General features: G+C 37.8%; 1 protein-coding gene across 4 annotated transcripts in view; it reads left to right on the top strand.

Annotated features, from left to right (window-relative positions):
• The window catches only part of WAC (WW domain containing adaptor with coiled-coil), an 88,862-nt gene extending 75,469 nt beyond the window's left edge, over nt 1–13,393 (top strand). For 3 of the 4 annotated variants that reach the window (XM_025395755.1, XM_025395756.1, XM_025395752.1), the window contains 7 exons: nt 172–417; nt 3,011–3,133; nt 4,079–4,227; nt 6,643–6,761; nt 8,258–8,447; nt 9,712–9,839; nt 11,944–13,393. In XM_025395755.1, the coding sequence (XP_025251540.1) occupies nt 172–417; nt 3,011–3,133; nt 4,079–4,227; nt 6,643–6,761; nt 8,258–8,447; nt 9,712–9,839; nt 11,944–12,013 (1,025 nt within the window). In that variant the 3' untranslated portion in view covers nt 12,014–13,393. The remainder of the gene's footprint in view (nt 1–171; nt 418–3,010; nt 3,134–4,078; nt 4,228–6,642; nt 6,762–8,257; nt 8,448–9,711; nt 9,840–11,943) is intronic. The other variant, XM_025395754.1, reaches the window with a different exon arrangement.
• Nucleotides 13,394–18,541: the final 5,148 nt, after the last annotated feature.

Raw genomic sequence — 18,541 nt, 5'->3', positions numbered from 1 at the left:
TCATTATTCTAGTCACTTGAATGTTTACTGAGCATCCTCTGTGTGCGCCAATGTAAGGGTTAAATGAGATTACTTATGTTAGGCGCCTGGCACATGAGAGATGTTCTTTTGATGTTTGTTCTAATTTTCTCTATTCAAGTAATTTTTCAGGCTTATTGTCTTTTTATTTAGAATCTACATCAGGAGACAAATCCGTATCACATTCTTGCACAACTCCTTCCACATCTTCTGCCTCTGGACTGAACCCCACATCTGCACCTCCAACATCTGCTTCAGCGGTCCCTGTTTCTCCTGTTCCACAGTCACCAATACCTCCCTTACTTCAGGACCCAAATCTTCTTAGACAATTGCTTCCTGCTTTGCAAGCCACGCTGCAGCTTAATAATTCTAATGTGGACATATCTAAAATAAATGAAGGTAAATCTTCGTAAGGTTTTAAAAATTTATTTGCATTGTGCAAAGTTATGTAAGTAGTAAAATCCTCAGTTTAGGAATGGTCTTTGTTTTCTTTTGAAATTTATAGTTGAATATTGTTTTTTTTTGGTTTGAGTTTGGAAATTTATATCCATTGTAGTTTAAGACCATTGGTAGTATAATTGAGTTAGTGGTGCTTGGATCTTGTGTATATTTTTCAATACTTGTTAGGCATCTGGTAGTTACTGGGAGATAAGCCATTCTATGTATGTAATGTTTATGGTGAAATTTTACATCAAAACAGTAGAGCATTTGTTGAAATTGGTATAAAAACTTCTGGTATGTTTCTAAAAAATCTGTATAAATAATTACTCAGAATATTTAAAATATGCTAATTACTAGAAAAGTAGGAATTCGGGTAGCTACTTAAAACACTTTTAAAAAATTCTGAGAAGGGAGGAGATGGGTACTAGATAAAATACTGCCATTTTTTTCTGGTGAATTGCATTATTTAATTCCAGCCTTGCTTTTCAGTAATGCTATTTATGTTTCAGAATATTTAGGCAGCCACTTTGAAAAAGTCTGAATAAAAATAGATGCGGTTTAATTTGCAAACTATTCAGAGTCACCTGTTAATTCCTAAGAGCATTGCAAAATTTTCTGTTGAGAATGATCAATTTTTAGGCCAAGGCAGGTGGATCACCTGAGGTGAGGAGTTTGAGACCAGCCTGACCAAGATGGTGAAACGCTGTCTCTACTAAAAATACAAAAGTTAACCAGGCGTGATGGCACATGCCTGTAAATCCCAGCTACTCAGGAGGCTGAGGTACGAGAATCGCTTGAACCCAGGAGACGCAGGTTGCAGTGTGCTGAGATGGTGCTTCTGCACTCTAACCTAGCTGACAGAGCAAGACTCCATCTCAAAATAAATAAATAAAAATAAAATGATCAATTTTTTTGTGTACATTTTCACATAATATACTTAAAAGTAGTGTTAAGTGGTTAAGTTCTTATCCTAAAAATAAAGCTATCTCAGGCTAGTTGGTCATTAGTCTGTTCTTACTGTCCTTAATTTCTTTGTATTTTTATTTTATTCTCTAACCACACAGTTCTCTTGTATGGTAGGTAAATGTTTCATTTAGGCAAAGTGGGGCTTTTAGATAGTTTGAGGAGGCCAGATGCCATGGCTCATGCCTGTTATCCCAGCACTTGCTGAGACTGGTGGACCACTTAAGCCCAGGTGTTTGAGACCAGCCTGGGCAACATGGTGAAACCCCATCTCTACTAAAAATACAAAAACAGGCCGGGCGCGGTGGCTCAAGCCTGTAATCCCAGCACTTTGGGAGGCCGAGACGGGCGGATCACGAGGTCAGGCGATCGAGACCATCCTGGCTAACACGATGAAACCCCGTCTCTACTAAAAGATACAAAAAACTAGCCGGGCGAGGTGGCGGGCGCCTGTAGTCCCAGCTACTCCGGAGGCTGAGGCAGGAGAGTGGCGTGAACCTGGGAGGCGGAGCTTGCAGTGAGCCGAGATCAGGCCACTGCAATCCAGCCTGGGCGACAGAGCAAGACTCCGTCTCAAAAAAAAAAAAAATACAAAAACATAGCCAGTCGTGGTGGTGAACGCCTGTAGTTGCAGCTACTTGGGAGGCTGAGGTGGGAGAATAACTTAAGCCTGGAAGGTGAAGGCTGTGGTGAGCTGTGATTGCACAACCCTGTCTCCAGAATAAATGCTTGAAGAAATAATAGTTAATGTCAATAATAAAATATCTAACACATCAAAAATACATGGTATTTCTAAATACGTGGGGGTTTTTTTTGGTTTTTTTTTTGAGATGGAGTTTTTGCTCTTGTTGCCCAGGCTGGAGTGCAATGGCACAATCTTCGCTCACTGCAACCTCCGCCTCCCTGCAACCTCAGCCTCCTAGGTTCAAGCTATTCTGCCCTAGCCTCCCTAGTGGCTGGGATTACAGGCACCTGCCACGATGCCCAGCTAATTTTTTGCATTTTTGGTAGAGACAGCGTTTCACTATGTTGGGCAGGCTGCTCTCGAACTCCTCACCTTAGGTGATCCTCCCGCCTCGGCCTCCCAAAGTGCTGGGTGTGAGCTAACCATGTCCAGCCAATACTCCCTTTTTTTATCCATTTTTAGATTATTAGGGTGGATCTTGATGTAGGATTTGAATGGCCAGCTTGTCTAAAAAGGCAGTCATATGAAATAGCAATCGTTTATCCAGTTAATTTCATATAACATACTGAACACTCACAAATAGGTTTCTGACGTAATTGGAAGTTCCAATGAACACTCATTAAATTTTGTAGAGAGACTTTGTTCAGGTGATCATCTTAATTTATTAGTGTAAAAGAAATTCTGTTGGTTTACCTTTACTGTAAACCCATTAAGTTCCTTTTTCTCTGCCTCAGATTGTTACAAATCTTGGGACCCATTGTATTACTCCTAGTAGGCTTTTATTTTGAGAGTTCTAGGTTGAAATATTCCAGTTTCTTGTGGGTTCTCTTCCTTGTCAAGTTGTTACTAATGCCACATAAGCCTCTTGTTTTTATACGAATGTATGAAATAATGTGTTTTTAGTTCTTACAGCAGCTGTGACACAAGCCTCTCTGCAGTCTATAATTCATAAGTTTCTTACTGCTGGACCATCTGCTTTCAACATAACGTCTCTGATTTCTCAAGCTGCTCAGCTCTCTACACAAGGTACTCTTACTCATCTTAGATATCTCTACAGTGGTATCTTGATTTTGTTTTGGAATTAATAGCCCTTTTTGTATGTAGTTTTTTTCTTCTGTTTTTTTTGTTTGTTTGTTTTTTAAGAGATTAGCTACAATTTTTTTTTGGTAACACTGGCATATACAGTAGTATTTTTATTTCCTTTCTTTTTAGATGAAGCAAGTTTTGACATTTGTCTTAAGGTATTGCCATCAAATCTGTAATTATTTAATACAGCATTTAATTCAGACTTTGTTAATGAGTTTTTTTATGCCAAAGCTGAAAGTAAACTATGATATGCCATATATCTTTGTGAACATTGCATGTATTTGAAGAGTTGAAGTTTGGTTCAGATTGACGTTAGATGTTTTTTGACTGGATAATATGGAAATGCTCATTTTCTGCCTTGAATTAGATATCCCTCTTCATGAAGGTATCCAAATGGAGAGAGATACACGTAGGAGCAAATGGGAAGTGAAAGGGTCACTTTGTCAGAAAGCTGATAAACAGCAGGAATGCCTTGTCTGGAATGGAAGTATAATGGTGCAAAGACTCTTGCAACCCTCTGGCTAGCCTCATGAGCAGGAGACTGCGTGGGATACCTGGGCCTAAATGTAGAATAAGAAAGAAGAAATAAGGATGGTGAGGAGGCCTTCCATGTGAGAATAGGTTCAGGCCTAGCTTCCTGTTCCAGCCACATAAAGGAGAGTGGGCCACACTGGGTGTGCTTACCTCTGAACACACAGCTCACTTAGTCAGTGTGGCCCAGTGAGAAGGTCAGATTCTGATTTATTCCGATAAGTGTTCTCTGGGTAATATGGGGGTGGGGGGTTTAGAGTGATACAAAGATTGTTACCACATATATTACAAAGGACTTAGTTTTTTTGTTTTGTTTTGTTTTTCTTTAAAATTAATTGCTTCCCTCTTTTACAGCCCAGCCATCTAATCAGTCTCCGATGTCTTTAACATCTGATGCGTCATCCCCAAGATCATATGTTTCTCCAAGAATAAGCACACCTCAAACTAACACAGTCCCTATCAAACCCTTGATCAGTACTCCTCCTGTTTCATCACAGCCAAAGGTATGTCACCTTTGAGGGATATTTGGGAAAGAAACTACTTTTGGAAAATCAATAACATTTTAGACTCTGTTACAGAAAAAGCTCTATGAGAATGAGGTGTAGTGGTGGAATGGATGACAGGTATGATAGTAGATGCAGCCTAGAATTTCTCAGTTCACTGAGGGATAGAGGGGGGCTTTGAATCTGTGCTGCTTTAATACACCATCTGAGTCTGTTCCCTAATGGTTTTGGGATTTGTCACATGGAGAGTGAGATAAAGAGGGTATACTGTGAGTCTTAATATTTGTAGAATTTTCAGACTTCAAAAGACATGAGTGAACATGTTTTCCAGCAACTTTGCCATATTTGTATTTCAAAAATGAGGCAGTTTTTGTGCTAAGAACTTAATGTATGTTCAACTTTCACATCATGAGCATCACTTGCTTCATTTAATAGATAAGAAAATCAGACTGTCAGTTAAGTCTAGTTTTTGTGGTAGAGTCAGAATTTGAAACCTAGGTGTTTGTGAATACAGGGACCCATTTTACTAAGCTTATATTGCCTGTATTTGTCCTAGCAGAATCTCACATGGTTGGCTCCATAGGTGCAGTTAGAAAATTTCTGGGCTAAATGGTAAATATAGGGGGAATTTCTTTTGAGTAGTTTTGAAACAGTGGGCTGTTTCAGACTTTTTAATGCCAAATAATTATTTGTAAGATCTTAAGCAGCAGCCCAAAAATAAAAATGCATTGAAATACAACTTGAAAGAGGTGGTTGGTCAGCTTTTAAGTCTTCCCGTTTGTTCATCCCTTCCCTACCTTGGCCATTGATCAATGCATGTTTTAGGGTCAATTTAGATTGATTTTTAAAATTCCAAGTTACAGTTGTTAGTTTGTCATGCAGTTCCTTATCATTCACCAGTATTTTAAGGAGGAAAGAATTAAAATGTGAGTTTCAGCAAAAGATACGTTATTTTTGGAGCTTAGAACTTTTCTTCAGGGTGATATTTTAAGAGTATAGTAAATAGTGGTTAAAAGTGAAATAAGTGGCAGTATTGGTTTTATAGTCACTTGTAAACTGAGCATTTCAACTCCTTTAAGCAGGCTGGGCGCAGTGGCTCACACCCATAATTACAGCACTTAGGAGGCCAGGGCAGGAGGATTCAGTTAGGCCCTGGGCAATACAGCAAGACCCCATCTCTACAAAAATAATTTGAAAATTTACTGGGGGAGGCTGAGGCAGGCAGATCACTTGAGGCCAGGAGTTTGAAAAAAGCCTGGCCAATAGGCAAAACCCAGTCTCTACTAAAAGTACCAAAATTAGCTGGGCGTGGTGGCACAGACCTATAATCCCAGCTACTCAGGAGGCTGAGGCATGAGAATCACTTGACCTGGAAAGTGGAGGTGCAGTTGAGCCAAGATCACGCCACTGCACTCCAGCCTGGGCGAGAGAGCGAAACTCTGTCTTTAAAAAACAACAACAAAAAAAAACTTATTTGGGCATGGCAATTTGTACTACTCAGGAGGCTGGGGTGGGGGAATCACCTGAGCCTGGGAATTCGAGGTTGGAGTGAGCCAAGATCACGTCACTCTGCACTCCAGACTAGGCAACCAGACTAAGACCCTGTCTCGAAGAAAAAAAAAAAAAAGTCCTTTAAACAGATAGCTATCAGTTTTTTGTGTTCGGAAAACTTCTTCAAGTTGTTTTTAAAATAATTGAACATTTGAGCTTTTAGTGCTTACTAAAATGTTCTTTATAAGACTTGACTAGAATTGATAGGTAATATTCAGAAGTTAAGCAGGACGTTCAAGATTTGTTAGGGAGAATTATTAATCATATCCCCTCACCCCACCAAAAGAAAAACAGCAGTGAGGTGTGGCTTATCACAAAGGACTCCATCTGCCTTTGTGCCTCAATTTAGAGCTTATATTTTAAACTGTTTATTTTCTCTCTGTGGCTTCTGAATATAATATGTATCCTGATGGGCAATCATGGACTTCAGTCTACCTCTGTAGAGTAACATCTCTTTGAAAAACACTCATGATGAACTTTATATGGGCCATAACTCATTTTCTGATAGCCGAATCACATTGTTTCTCCATGTCATTAAAATCTAAGCATCCATATGTGTATGATGTGGTAGCATACATATTTACTTTTATTGATATAAAAGTAACAAATCAGAAGAGATAATAATGTATTGGAAAGAAAACTGAGTTGTAAAGGAGGAGAGCTAGTTTCTTACACTGGTTTGATAGGGAAGTAATTTTATGACCTTGGGCCATTTTTACAAAGAAATGAGATATCGAAGTTTTAGAACTTGACAGTCTTCTTTAAAACACCATATTTTACATGTTCTAAGACGATTACCTAGATTTTGGGGGGAGAGATGTGGATTAGATTTGGAGACCATCTCACCAGATTTTGACATTTCAGGTTAGTACTCCAGTAGTTAAGCAAGGACCAGTGTCACAGTCAGCCACACAGCAGCCTGTAACTGCTGACAAGCAGCAAGGTCATGAACCGGTCTCTCCTCGAAGTCTTCAGCGCTCAAGGTAGGTCGATATTGTATATTGAGACCACATTGTTTTGTTTAATGATAGTATACTGGTATATTGCATTGTTTGAAGATGTATCTGTAAAATATAACAACTTTAAACTCCATGAATACTCTAAAGTAGGCTTACATGTTGTAAAATTTACAAAGACAAACCTGTATACAAGAGGTAGGTTATTATCTCTAGTAGTAAAGCCCGGGTTATTTTGAAGAAAGTGGCTCTTTAAAATTTTACACAGTGGAATATGATGGGGTAAAGATTTGTGATACTTGTACCAGAAAGGCACATGATTTTACAATATTTGTTGGAATTACATTGTTTTGTAACCTCCTCATAGCAGTTTTGGTTTGAGTATATTGATGAAAGCCAAAGTCTCCTATCTAAAACTTGGGCCGATGTTTCCCATGTATGTCAGGCTTTCCCAGTAGCTTAACTGTGACCCTATACAGATGACTTTTAGATAGTTCTATACTGCTGTATTGTGTTAGCACTTTTCTCTGTTCATTAACAACACAACTTTAAATGACATTTGTTGAATGAATGGTTTTCATTTGATTGATTTTCCTATTTTTTATTTCATGCTATGAGGTAGCAAAATAATTGAACTGTTGTTTTTATTGTTGTTTTCTAAACAAGCATTTCAGAACTTATACCTCCAAATGAGAGTTGTTCCCTTCAAACTAATCACCTTGGGAAGCTGTCTACTTACTCCAGCAATGTTGCCATTGCTCAGAACATTTTTGGGAAATTCTTCTTTTAAATTGTTTTTAGAGGCTGCAGTATTATTTTAAATATCCTCAGTGATGAAAACTCTTCATCCTTTGGGAGATTTAGTTTTTGGAAATAACTGAAATTCATTCAGAGCCAAGTCTGGTGAAGCAGGTAGGAGATCAACTTGGGTGATTAAATTTTTTGGTTCTCGCCACCATATCCCCAACCCTGGCCCAAACCATTCAGTTTTAAAAGAAGATAAACAATCTCAGAGTGTTATTTTTTTGGTTTTGTTTTGCCACTATGCTTGCTCAGTGCTATCCAACAAAATGTTTGTATTTTGCTTCACATTATTTCCCCCTCTGATTCAGCAGTTCTGACGTTGAACAAAGGCAATATATATTTTCCCCTTACCTAGATGTATATGAGACAGTCTTCAGATGTGCATTATATCTATAGCTGTTAAAATGTGACCATTTTTTAGTTATATTCTTATTAGTGTTTGTGGTACACAAAGTTAACAGGTTCTGCTCTCAGATTTGGAGAGTACAGTTTACATTAGACTCTGACAGTCGTGTTAAAAAGGCTTTTTCCCCCTAAAGTGTTTTGAGGAATAATATACTTTGGATTGTTAATTCTCTTTATTTGATGTTAAAATAACAAATTTTTCTTAGGAATTTGGATATCTTTAAGTTAATAAAAGGTACTAACATGCAGTTTATAGGATAAGGATACCCAGAAACTACTTTTAAACATATTACACATTCAATTCTGTTTTCTAGTAGCCAGAGAAGTCCTTCACCTGGTCCCAATCATACTTCTAATAGTAGTAATGCATCAAATGCAACAGTTGTACCACAGAATTCTTCTGCCCGATCCACGTGTTCATTAACGCCTGCACTAGCAGCACACTTCAGTGAAAATCTCATAAAACACGTTCAAGGATGGCCTGCAGATCATGCAGAGAAGCAGGTATGTTAACGTACAGCCTAGATTTTACCTTTGGGTGATTAGCAAAACAGAACTTAATCAACTTCTAGAAAATCTAATGTAGACCACTGAATTCAAGCAATACTTAAAATAACAAATCTCTAACTTTGTAGTCATTTAAAAAATATTTGACATATAAGGTAACTTTTTTGGTTTTACAAAATATTTTAACATAATTATAGCCCCTGTTGTCAGGTACTCAGCAGTTAGCTCAGTGCTTAGTGCCTTATATTTATTTTCTCTGCTTCTTAAAACAGCTAAGCAGTGTAGATAGAGTTTTCTCATTTTGCCATTGAAGTCCTTAAGACCAAATAGTCCATAAAACCTTGATCCCAAGGTCACCCCATTAACACAGTGATGTGGCTCAAAGCCAGTGTACTTTTTCCACTCAGCTGCTCTGATAGTTTCAGAATCCATTAGCACCGTTAATCTACTGGCCAAGTGCAGTGGCTCATACCTGTAATCCCAACACTTTGGGAGGCCGAGGCAAGTGGGTCACTTGTGGCCAGCCAGGAGTTCGAGACCAGCTTGGCCAACATTGGTGAAACCCCATCTCTAACCACAAGTACAAAAATTAGCCAGGCGTGGTGGCATGTACCTGTAATTCCAGCTACTCGGGAGCCTGAGGCACCAGGATTACTACTTGACCCCAGGAGACAGAAGTTGCAGTGAGCCGAGATTGCGCCACTGCACTCCAGCCTGGGTGACAGAGTGAGACTCTGTTCCCCCCCACAAAAAAAAATGTTTTATTTTGCTTTGGGGTGAGACACCTTAGGACATTCCAGTTACTGTTGATTTGCCTCTTTTTATCTGATAACTGACCATCTGGGGTGTTCAGAAGTTTACAGAGAATATGTCGTGTGTCTTACCATAGAGAGGAGTATAGTGAGGCTCTTGAATCAATACCTAATTCCTGAACTTGCAGAAATGACAGTCTCTTTGGCTGACCCAGCATCTTTTATTAACCACAAATTATGCGTCATTCTTTCTTAGTGCTGTATTAGCTTCAGATTGGAAATCCTATTTTCTCCAACTTGGAAGAGAAATACTAAAATAAGTACCTTCCACCCTTATAGACAGTTTCTTAAAAGAAATTAATTTTCCCCATTAGATTCACCAGCATTTTTGTGTATTTAAGGGAGAAGGATTATTCTCTAATCTTAAATATAAAATTTTACTCAGAAATGTAATGTTTTATTTTGTGTATGTTAATGTTTATATTTTATGTTTTGTTCATTAATTACAGGCATCAAGATTACGCGAAGAAGCGCATAACATGGGAACTATTCACATGTCAGAAATTTGTACTGAATTAAAAAATTTAAGATCTTTAGTCCGAGTATGTGAAATTCAAGCAACTTTGCGAGAGCAAAGGTAAGTCTTTCACTGAAATACATTTTTATGTTGCTCAGGATTATGATTCTTAAATCGAACTAAAGAATGTAAATGACATTTTATGAAATGTAAAGTTCTCTTTGATACATTGATCACATTCTATCATTGCATTTTCATAAGTTATTAATATTCCTCGTGATGGATAAAGCCTGTCGATTTTCTCTTAACCCATGATGTATGCTTCATTAGACTTTTCTCATAACTCCATAAGCTGCAATAATATATTAAAAAAATGAAATATTGACCACAACTAATTATAAATGTTCTCTCTTGCTGAGGGTGTTTCCATTGAAATTTCTGATTATTTGTCCTTGCATCACCAATAGATGTCTTGAAAAGTATAGAAAGAATTTGTCTAGCAAGTTTAGTGTATCTGCTGTCTCAGTATTTTTCACCTGAACTCTTGTGTCGCATTTCTTGATCTAGTGTTTCACTCAAGTAGAATATCTACGTCACAATAATAATAGCATAGGTATTTTTTTTTTTAATGCCTATTACAGAATTGAGGACAGACTTGGCAGTGGCTTTATGTCCTGTCTGTGCAAGTCACAGAGTTACAGGTAGAGTTAATCTTGTCAAGAAACCATAAATATTTAGTGAATACCAAATAGAGTTTATAGTACAACTTGAAAAAGTAAGTTTATTTATAGTTACTAAAATATCTAGAGGTACTCTTTGAGTAACAACTTGGGTTCTTGTACTCTCAGATTGCTCTGAAAGTAATTCTAACATAAACTTCATTTTGGCTTGTTACATCATTCTACTTTTAGGAATTCATTATTGCATCTTAGGAAACAGTATATACAGGCAAATATCAAGCCAGCCTGATTATGCCTAATTCATGTCTACAGGCAATAAATATTATAGTTCCCAGAAGAGAGGAGTAAAAACAGGAAATATTTTTACATTCATGGGAATCTGGGTAACTGTGGGGTTTGTGTGTTTCAATTTTTGGTTTTTGGCTTCATTTTTATGTACCTACATCTACATTGAGAATTGCTCTTCTAAATGATTAATCTCTTACACCTGGTTAATTCTACTCTTTACTATATAGTGGGCCAGAAAACATGCAGTATAGGTTTATTTCATGTATAATAGCTACTGCTTTCTTTGTGATGATACGGTTTATAAAGTAATAAATTTTAAGTCTATATAGCCAAAGGAATTATTAAGAAATTGTTAGAAAAGGCTGGGCGCAGTGGCTCACGCCTGTAACCCCAGCACTTTGGGGAGCTAAGGCGGGCGAATCACCTGAGGTCAGGAGTTCAAGACCAGCCTGGCCAACATGTTGAAATCCTGTCTCTACTAAAAATACAAAAACTAGCTGGGCGTGGTGGTGTGTGCCTGTAATCCCAGCTACTCGGGAGGCTGAGGCAGGGAGAATTGCTTGAACCCAGGAGGCGGAGGTTGCAGTGAGCCAAGATCGTGCCACTGCACTCCAGCCTGGGCGACAGAGCAAGACTCTGTCTCAAAATAAATAAATAAATAAATAAATAATTAGAAAACTAAAATATCCGTTCACCATCCTGATACTTTAATAGATATTATGTATTAAATATTTACTTTGTCTTAACTATAAACTAATTTATAGTTAAATTATAAAAAAAATTTTGCCTTAATTAGAAATCACTTATTTTATTTTATGTTATTTTATTTTATTTTATTTTATTTTATTTTATTTTATTTTATTTTATTTTTGAGACGGAGTTTCACTCTTGTTGCCCAGGCTGGAGTGCAATGGCACAATCTCGGCTCACCGCAACCTCTGCCTCCCAGGTTCAAGCAATTCTCCTGCCTCAGCCTCCGTAGTAGCTGGGATTATAGGCATGTGCCACCACGCCCGGCTAATTTTGTATTTTTAGTAGAGACGAGGTTTCTCCATGTTGGTCAGGCTGGTCTCGAACTCCCGACCTCAGGTGATCCACCCACCTCGGCCTCCCAAAGTGCTGGGATTACAGGCGTGAGCCACCGCGCCCGGCAGAAATCACTTATTTTAATTTAAAAAATTGTAATTCTAAAAGTTTGGGTTTTCAGTAATATTTGTATATATACACAGATTCTAATGTCTTCTTTTATTTTTCAGGATACTATTTTTGAGACAACAAATTAAGGAACTTGAAAAGCTAAAAAATCAGAATTCCTTCATGGTGTGAAGATGTGAATAATTGCACATGGTTTTGAGAACAGGAACTGTAAATCTGTTGCCCAGTCTTAACATTTTTGAGCTGCATTTAAGTAGACTTTGGACCGTTAAGGTGGGCAAAGGAAATGACAAGGGGATGGGGTCTGTGAAAGTCAATTCAGGGGAAAGATACAAGATTGATTTGTAAAACCCTTGAAATGTAGATTTCTTGTAGATGTATCCTTCACGTTGTAAATATGTTTTGTAGAGTGAAGCCATGGGAAGCCATGTGTAACAGAGCTTAGACATCCAAAACTAATCAATGCTGAGGTGGCTAAATACCTAGCCTTTTACATGTAAACCTGTCTGCAAAATTAGCTTTTTTAAAAAAAAAAAAATTGGGGGGGTTAATTTATCATTCAGAAATCTTGCATTTTCAAAAACTCAGTGCAAGCGCCAGGCGATCTGTGTCTAAGGATACGATTTTTGAACCATATGGGCAGTGTACAAAATACGAAACAACTGTTTCCACACTTGCACCTGATCAAGAGCAGTGCTTCTCCATTTGTTTTGCAGAGAAATGTTTTTCATTTCCCGTGTGTTCCATTTCCCTCTGAAATTCTGATTTTATCCATTTTTTTAAGGCTCCTCTTTATCTCCTTTCTTAAGGCACTGTTGCTATGGCACTTTTCTATAACCTTTTCATTCCTGTGTACAGTAGCTTAAAATTGCAGTGATTGAGCATAACCTACTTGTTTGTATAAATTATTGAAATCCATTTGCACCCCGTAAGAATGGACTTAAAAGTACTGCTGGACAGGCATGTGTGCTTAAAGTACATTGATTGCTCAAATATAAGGAAATGGCCCAATGAACATGGTTGTGGGAGGGGAAAGAGGAAACAGAGCTAGTCAGATGTGAATTGTATCTGTTGTAATAAACATGTTAAAACAAACAAAAATTGTTATTTTTCTTTTCCTTCGGTCAATGCACATTAGAATTTGAACTACCTGGGGATTCTTTATCCGAACTGTTCTTGTTGAATATTTATACTTTATTGAAATAATTCCTTAAGGGAGGTTTTGTTTAAAACATATTAACAGGAAATTGTGTATAAGATATTTAATGAAATAAGAAATTCAACAAGAATGATTAAGTCACTTCCCAAGTGGTTGTCATTTGTTAAACCCTGGTTTACCTGTCTTGCTATTACATTTCATTTGGAAGGATGTTTGTGTTGTAGCTAACTGTTCAAGTCTGGTGCTGACTGCTGTTCTTAGCCATCACAAAACGCTAAATTTGTGTAATTGGAGCTTCCTGCTGTTATCTGAAAATAGCAGGAAAGCGCAGCTTTGTATATTGTTTCCTAAAGTATATTAAAATAAAAAAAGAAACTATTGCTACTATAAAATTACCTGACTTTTTTTTCCTTTGCTAAAATATTAGTCACATGGCCTTAGCTTCACACTGCCAGTAATGTATCAAATCACAAGGGTTTCTGCATGAAAAAAAAATACTTAATCACCCACAAAAAATCTTTTACCCTCAAAATCTTGCCATCTGATTTAGAAAGGTGTTTTTTCTTTTCTTTTGTTTTCTTTTTTTTAATAGGTTTAGAGTTTTCTGGTGATTTTTTTTTTTTTTCTGTAGGGGCAGATAAGTGTTTCCAAAACTGCCAGCACCAAGGGCTTATTTTTTATGTTAGATATCAGTGTCAATGTTACTACATTCTCAGATGCTAACATAAATTTTGAAATTGTTCTTGTGCTTTAAGCATATATTTAAAGTATGGAAGTTAAATGTTGAGGCTTTTCAGTAACTCAAAAAGTTAACTGCAAGCGATAGTGTTGGTGTTTTCTAAAATACAAAAATGTTCCAGTGTAATTAAAAGGAATTAAAATCTTATACTGGAAGCTGATATTTTCCTATAATTTAAAGAGTACTTTGTAAGACAAATGTCATTAATTTATTGTCATGTTCATGCCTCTGTGAGATTGTTAACATATGCTGAATTGAATTAGTGCATGTAAATGAAACCCCAAAGAGCTGTGTTAAGCTAGAAACCTTATTGTATCTTTTCTGGAAAGAAGTGAGCAGCTTGTTGTAATAGGCAAATGTTTCCTGATCAAATGGCAATGTGATTTAGGTAAATTTGAATTTGATTTGCTAATAGTCTACTGGTCTGTGTAGCTATGTTGTTTTTTTTTTTTTTTTTTTTAAGTTTACATCCCTAAATGTATTAGTCACATAGATTTAGGAGAAAACGCCTAATTTGACATTTCTTAGTAGTGAATTATTATTATTATTGTTGTTTGAGACAGAGTTTCGCTCTTGTTGCCCAGGCTCACTGCAACCTCTGCCTCCTGGGTTCAAGCGATTCTCCTGTCTCAGCATTCCGAGTAGCTGGGATTACAGGCATGTACCACCACACCTGGCTAATACTGTATTTTTAGTAGAGGTGGGGTTTCTCCATGTTGGTCAGGCTGATCTCGAACTCCCAACCTCAGGCGATCTGCCTGCCTTGGCCTCCCAAAGTGCTGGGATTACAGGCGTGAGCCACTGCGCCTGGCCAGTAGTGAATTTTTAAACACAGAAAACAAAATTTTGTGGAAATATTTTAAATGTTGCACCTTAATACAGACATGGTGTCCAGCTCCTAACCTTAACTAGGGAATAGGAATAACTATTAAAACAAGCATAATGTTCTGGACTGGAATTTCCTTATCTAGTTGGCCATGGATTTCAACATGTACCTTGGTTCAGATAATTAGAAATACTGAATAGCCTCTAGGGAACTTCTTGAGTGGCTTTTTTTTCCTCCCGTTTTGAAAGATTAGTAGTCTCTAGTCAAACTTTTAAAATGTCGTGGTATTGTAACAATATGTTTGATGAAAGAAGATTAGAGACTCCCCTGAAGATCCAGCTTTCCTACGCTTTTTATTTCTCTAACTTGTCTAACCTGATTTTAAAACGACTGTAATTCCAGACTGAAAACATGTTTCAGCCCTGTTTCAAGACATTATGCTGCTTTTAACAGCCCAAATGAGTAGTTTTATTTTCCTTCTAAATCTTACGTTTCACACTTCTAAAATCTTGGGAAGGAGGTTCTTGAAACTTTGCCAGGAATTGTTACCCATTTCCAAAACAGTTTATTACGTTCAAAAACCACCGTGTCTTTGAGGAACTGTTTTAAAGGGGAGAAGGCAATGCGGGAAATAATTCACTCTGCGCACCGGAACTGTTGTAGTTCAGGACTTCCAGCTACTGTATTTAGATGTTGGGTTTGAATATACAGATTTCTTTTCAATACCTGTAAATACAGCTATATTCTTGTATTTGTACGGGAGTGTACAAAATGACACTGAAAAGTAATAAATATGTTTTGACTATATTGTGCAGTTATTTCAGAACTGTTTTGAAAGTCTTAGAATGCATAATTTGTATTTGAGTAAAGAAATTTAAAATACAGATTACTGCTAAAATTTTAATCAGTCGGTGTGTTTCAATAGTCTCTGAAACATGTTAGTGAAAATTGTGGCATAAAGTTGGGACTCTTTAGGTCCTGCTCTAATTTGCGGTACCCTCCTTTTCCTGATCATGACCTTTGATAGTGCCCTGATGTGCAGCCTGCCTGGATGATCTCATCTAGGCTCTTGGCTCTAAAAATCCCATTCGTGTGCTACTTTATACTTTACATCCAGATTATCTCCAGCCCTGATCTCTCTGAGTTCCCAAAAACAGTCCACTTAGATGCTTTCCTTAACATGGCATGTGCGTCAAAAAGAACTCATGGTTTGTGCTTAGATTATTGTCGACTTTCAATTTTTTAGTGATTGACACTGTCATTGTTAAAGTTGCCCAAAACCCAAATCAAGTCATCCTTTTTTTTTACACTCCATATTTAATCCATCAAGACCCACAAGCTGTCTTTGAAAATTTCCTTAATGTTTACCTCTCTAGTCCAATCCACGATCATTGAAGCAACTCCCTGCCACAACCTCCTAACCTTTCTGCTTCTACTCAGATCTTCCAAGGTTCTCTCCACCCCACCTTCACACATACACAATCTATTCTCCAGCCAACAGAGTGAAATGTAGACACCAGGCCGTTCTGTACGTAATCCTGCAATGATTCACACTCAGAACAAAACCCAGAGCTCATACCATGGCTTGCACGTTCAAGCCCCTGATTATTGCCACGTTTTCATCACTGCAGTCTCTTGCGGGTTTGCATTTCTTCTGCCTAGAAAGCTCGTGATAGAAATCGGTACAGCTTGCTGCCTCTTTATCAGTCTCCTTAAAGAGGCCTTTCCTGGGCCAGGTACAGTGGCTTACCCTTGTAATCCTAGCACTTGGGAGGTCAAGGTGGAAGGATTGCTTGAGCTCGAGTTCGAGACCAGCCTTAGTGAGACTTTTTTTTGGGTTTTCTTTGCCTTTCTTGATGGCTCAGACCATCTAAAAGCACCCTCCATCACTCTTTCTTCACTGACGTTTTCTTCAAAACAACACCAGATGTGTTGAGTGAACTGTGAATGTTTATAAAGGGCTTTGGACAGAATCCGAACCTGTGAAGATGTAAAAGGGTTAATGAATTTTTTTTCGTTTTGATGTTGGTCCCCTCACCTTGAGAGATGGAAAAGGAACAGCAAGTAGCATTTTTTTAAAAAGATTACAATTGGTCACCAAAACCTAACGGCAAACCTGTCCTAAATTGTTAGCATTAATGAAATGTAGTCTCTAAGCAAGGGTAACCAACTGAACCAGTAATCATAGCCTCTTAGGAACACATTTTAGGAGTAAAGCCAATGAGAAATGAGATGATGCTTCTGATGTGCCAATCTTGGGGAGATGGACTGGTAGGAAGTGACCCTGCTTCAAAGGCCAGGATTGGGTGAGGCATGGGGGTTGGGGATTGTCCTGGTTTCACTAGGTAGGACTGAAACTGGTTCAGAAGATGCCTTGACATCCAGCTAGCCCCTTTTGGCTTTTAGAACAGGAACCAGGCACTTATCACATTCTAAGGTGTGTCACTAATAGAACATCTGTACTACCCATATCCATCTTAAAAGGCTAGGATGTAAGAATTGCCTGCCTTTGCAATGGATGGGAAGATTAAGATTGAACAGGTACTTCATGCCACTGTTTTCCCCATAAATGAGCTTCCTTTTTTAAGGTGCCTTCTGTTAATTGCCCAATTTGGTCAGCGTATGTAAGTGTGCTAGTATGAACTGTTTCTTACACTTTTAAGTAGTTGAAGGGCTTTATCTTGGGACAACAGAATGTATGGACAGTGATTTTTGTCATTTTTGTGTCTTATGTATCCCTATCACCTAGAAGAATCAACACATGTTGGAGAATCAAGATATTTGTCAATAAGTCTTTTAAAGTTCATGTTTTGCCCCACATTTTGATGCCTTAACATTTTATTACCTTTATAAACTGTTAAAGTGATAAACTGAAAATACTACCGTGGTTGGTGAGGGCTCACTTTTAAAATGTCAGAGTAGTTTCAGGCTCCACTTGTCTGTATCTGTTTCACAAGCACAAGAGTTCCAAAGATACTATCTAAAATACAGTGGTATGAAAAATGCTCAATACCATTAATCAGGGAAATGGAAATCAAAACCACGAGATATCAACTCCACTTTTGACTATTACCAGATGAAAAATATGCTGGCAAGGATTGGAGGAAAGGGAACTCAATCACTGTTGGTGGGAATGTGATGCTAGTACAGCCATTATGGAGAGCAGTATGGAGTTTCCTTAAGAAACTACAAATAGGGCCAGGCACAGTGGTGCATGCCTGTAATCCCAGCTACTGCGGAGGCTAAGGCAAGAGAATCACTTGAAGCCGGGAGGCGAAGATTGCAGTGGGCTAAGATCACGCCACTGCACTCCAGCCTGGGCGAAACAGCAAGTCACTGTCTTAAACAAACAAAAAACAGTACAAATAGAATGACCTATGATCCAGCAATTCCATTAGCAGCATTTCCTATATCTAAAGAAAAGCATATGTCAAAGAGATATCTGCAACCCCATGTTTATTGCAGCAAGCACTATTCACAATAGCCAAGATAGGGAATCGAGTGTCTATCAGTGGATGGATAAAAGTGTGGTACGTATACACAATGGAATACTATTTGGCCATTAAGAAAATGAAAGGCTGTCATTCCCTGGAGGACATTATGTTAAGTGAAATAAGCCAGGAACAGATACTTCTCATATGCAGAACCTAAACAAGTTGATATCATAGAAATAGAAAGTGGTTACTAGAGGCTGGGAAGGGGAGAGGGAATAGGGAGAAATTGATTAATTGGTTAAAGGATATAAAATTACAGCTAGATGGGAGAAATAAAAGTATTCTATAGCACTGTAGGCTGTCTAAACTAATTATTTTTATTTATATATATATATATATATATATATATATATATTTTTTTTTTTTTTTTTTTTTTTTTTTTTTTGAGATGGGAGTCTCATTCTGTTGCCCAGGCTGGAGTACAGCCTGGGCTCACTGCAACCTCTGCTTCCGAGGTTCAAGCTCACTGCAACCATCTCAG

The sequence above is a fragment of the Theropithecus gelada genome, chromosome 9 (assembly GCF_003255815.1).
Source record: "Theropithecus gelada isolate Dixy chromosome 9, Tgel_1.0, whole genome shotgun sequence".
In the NCBI taxonomy this organism is placed as follows: Eukaryota; Metazoa; Chordata; class Mammalia; order Primates; family Cercopithecidae; genus Theropithecus; species Theropithecus gelada.
This window is presented reverse-complemented; position numbering and strand designations above follow the sequence as displayed.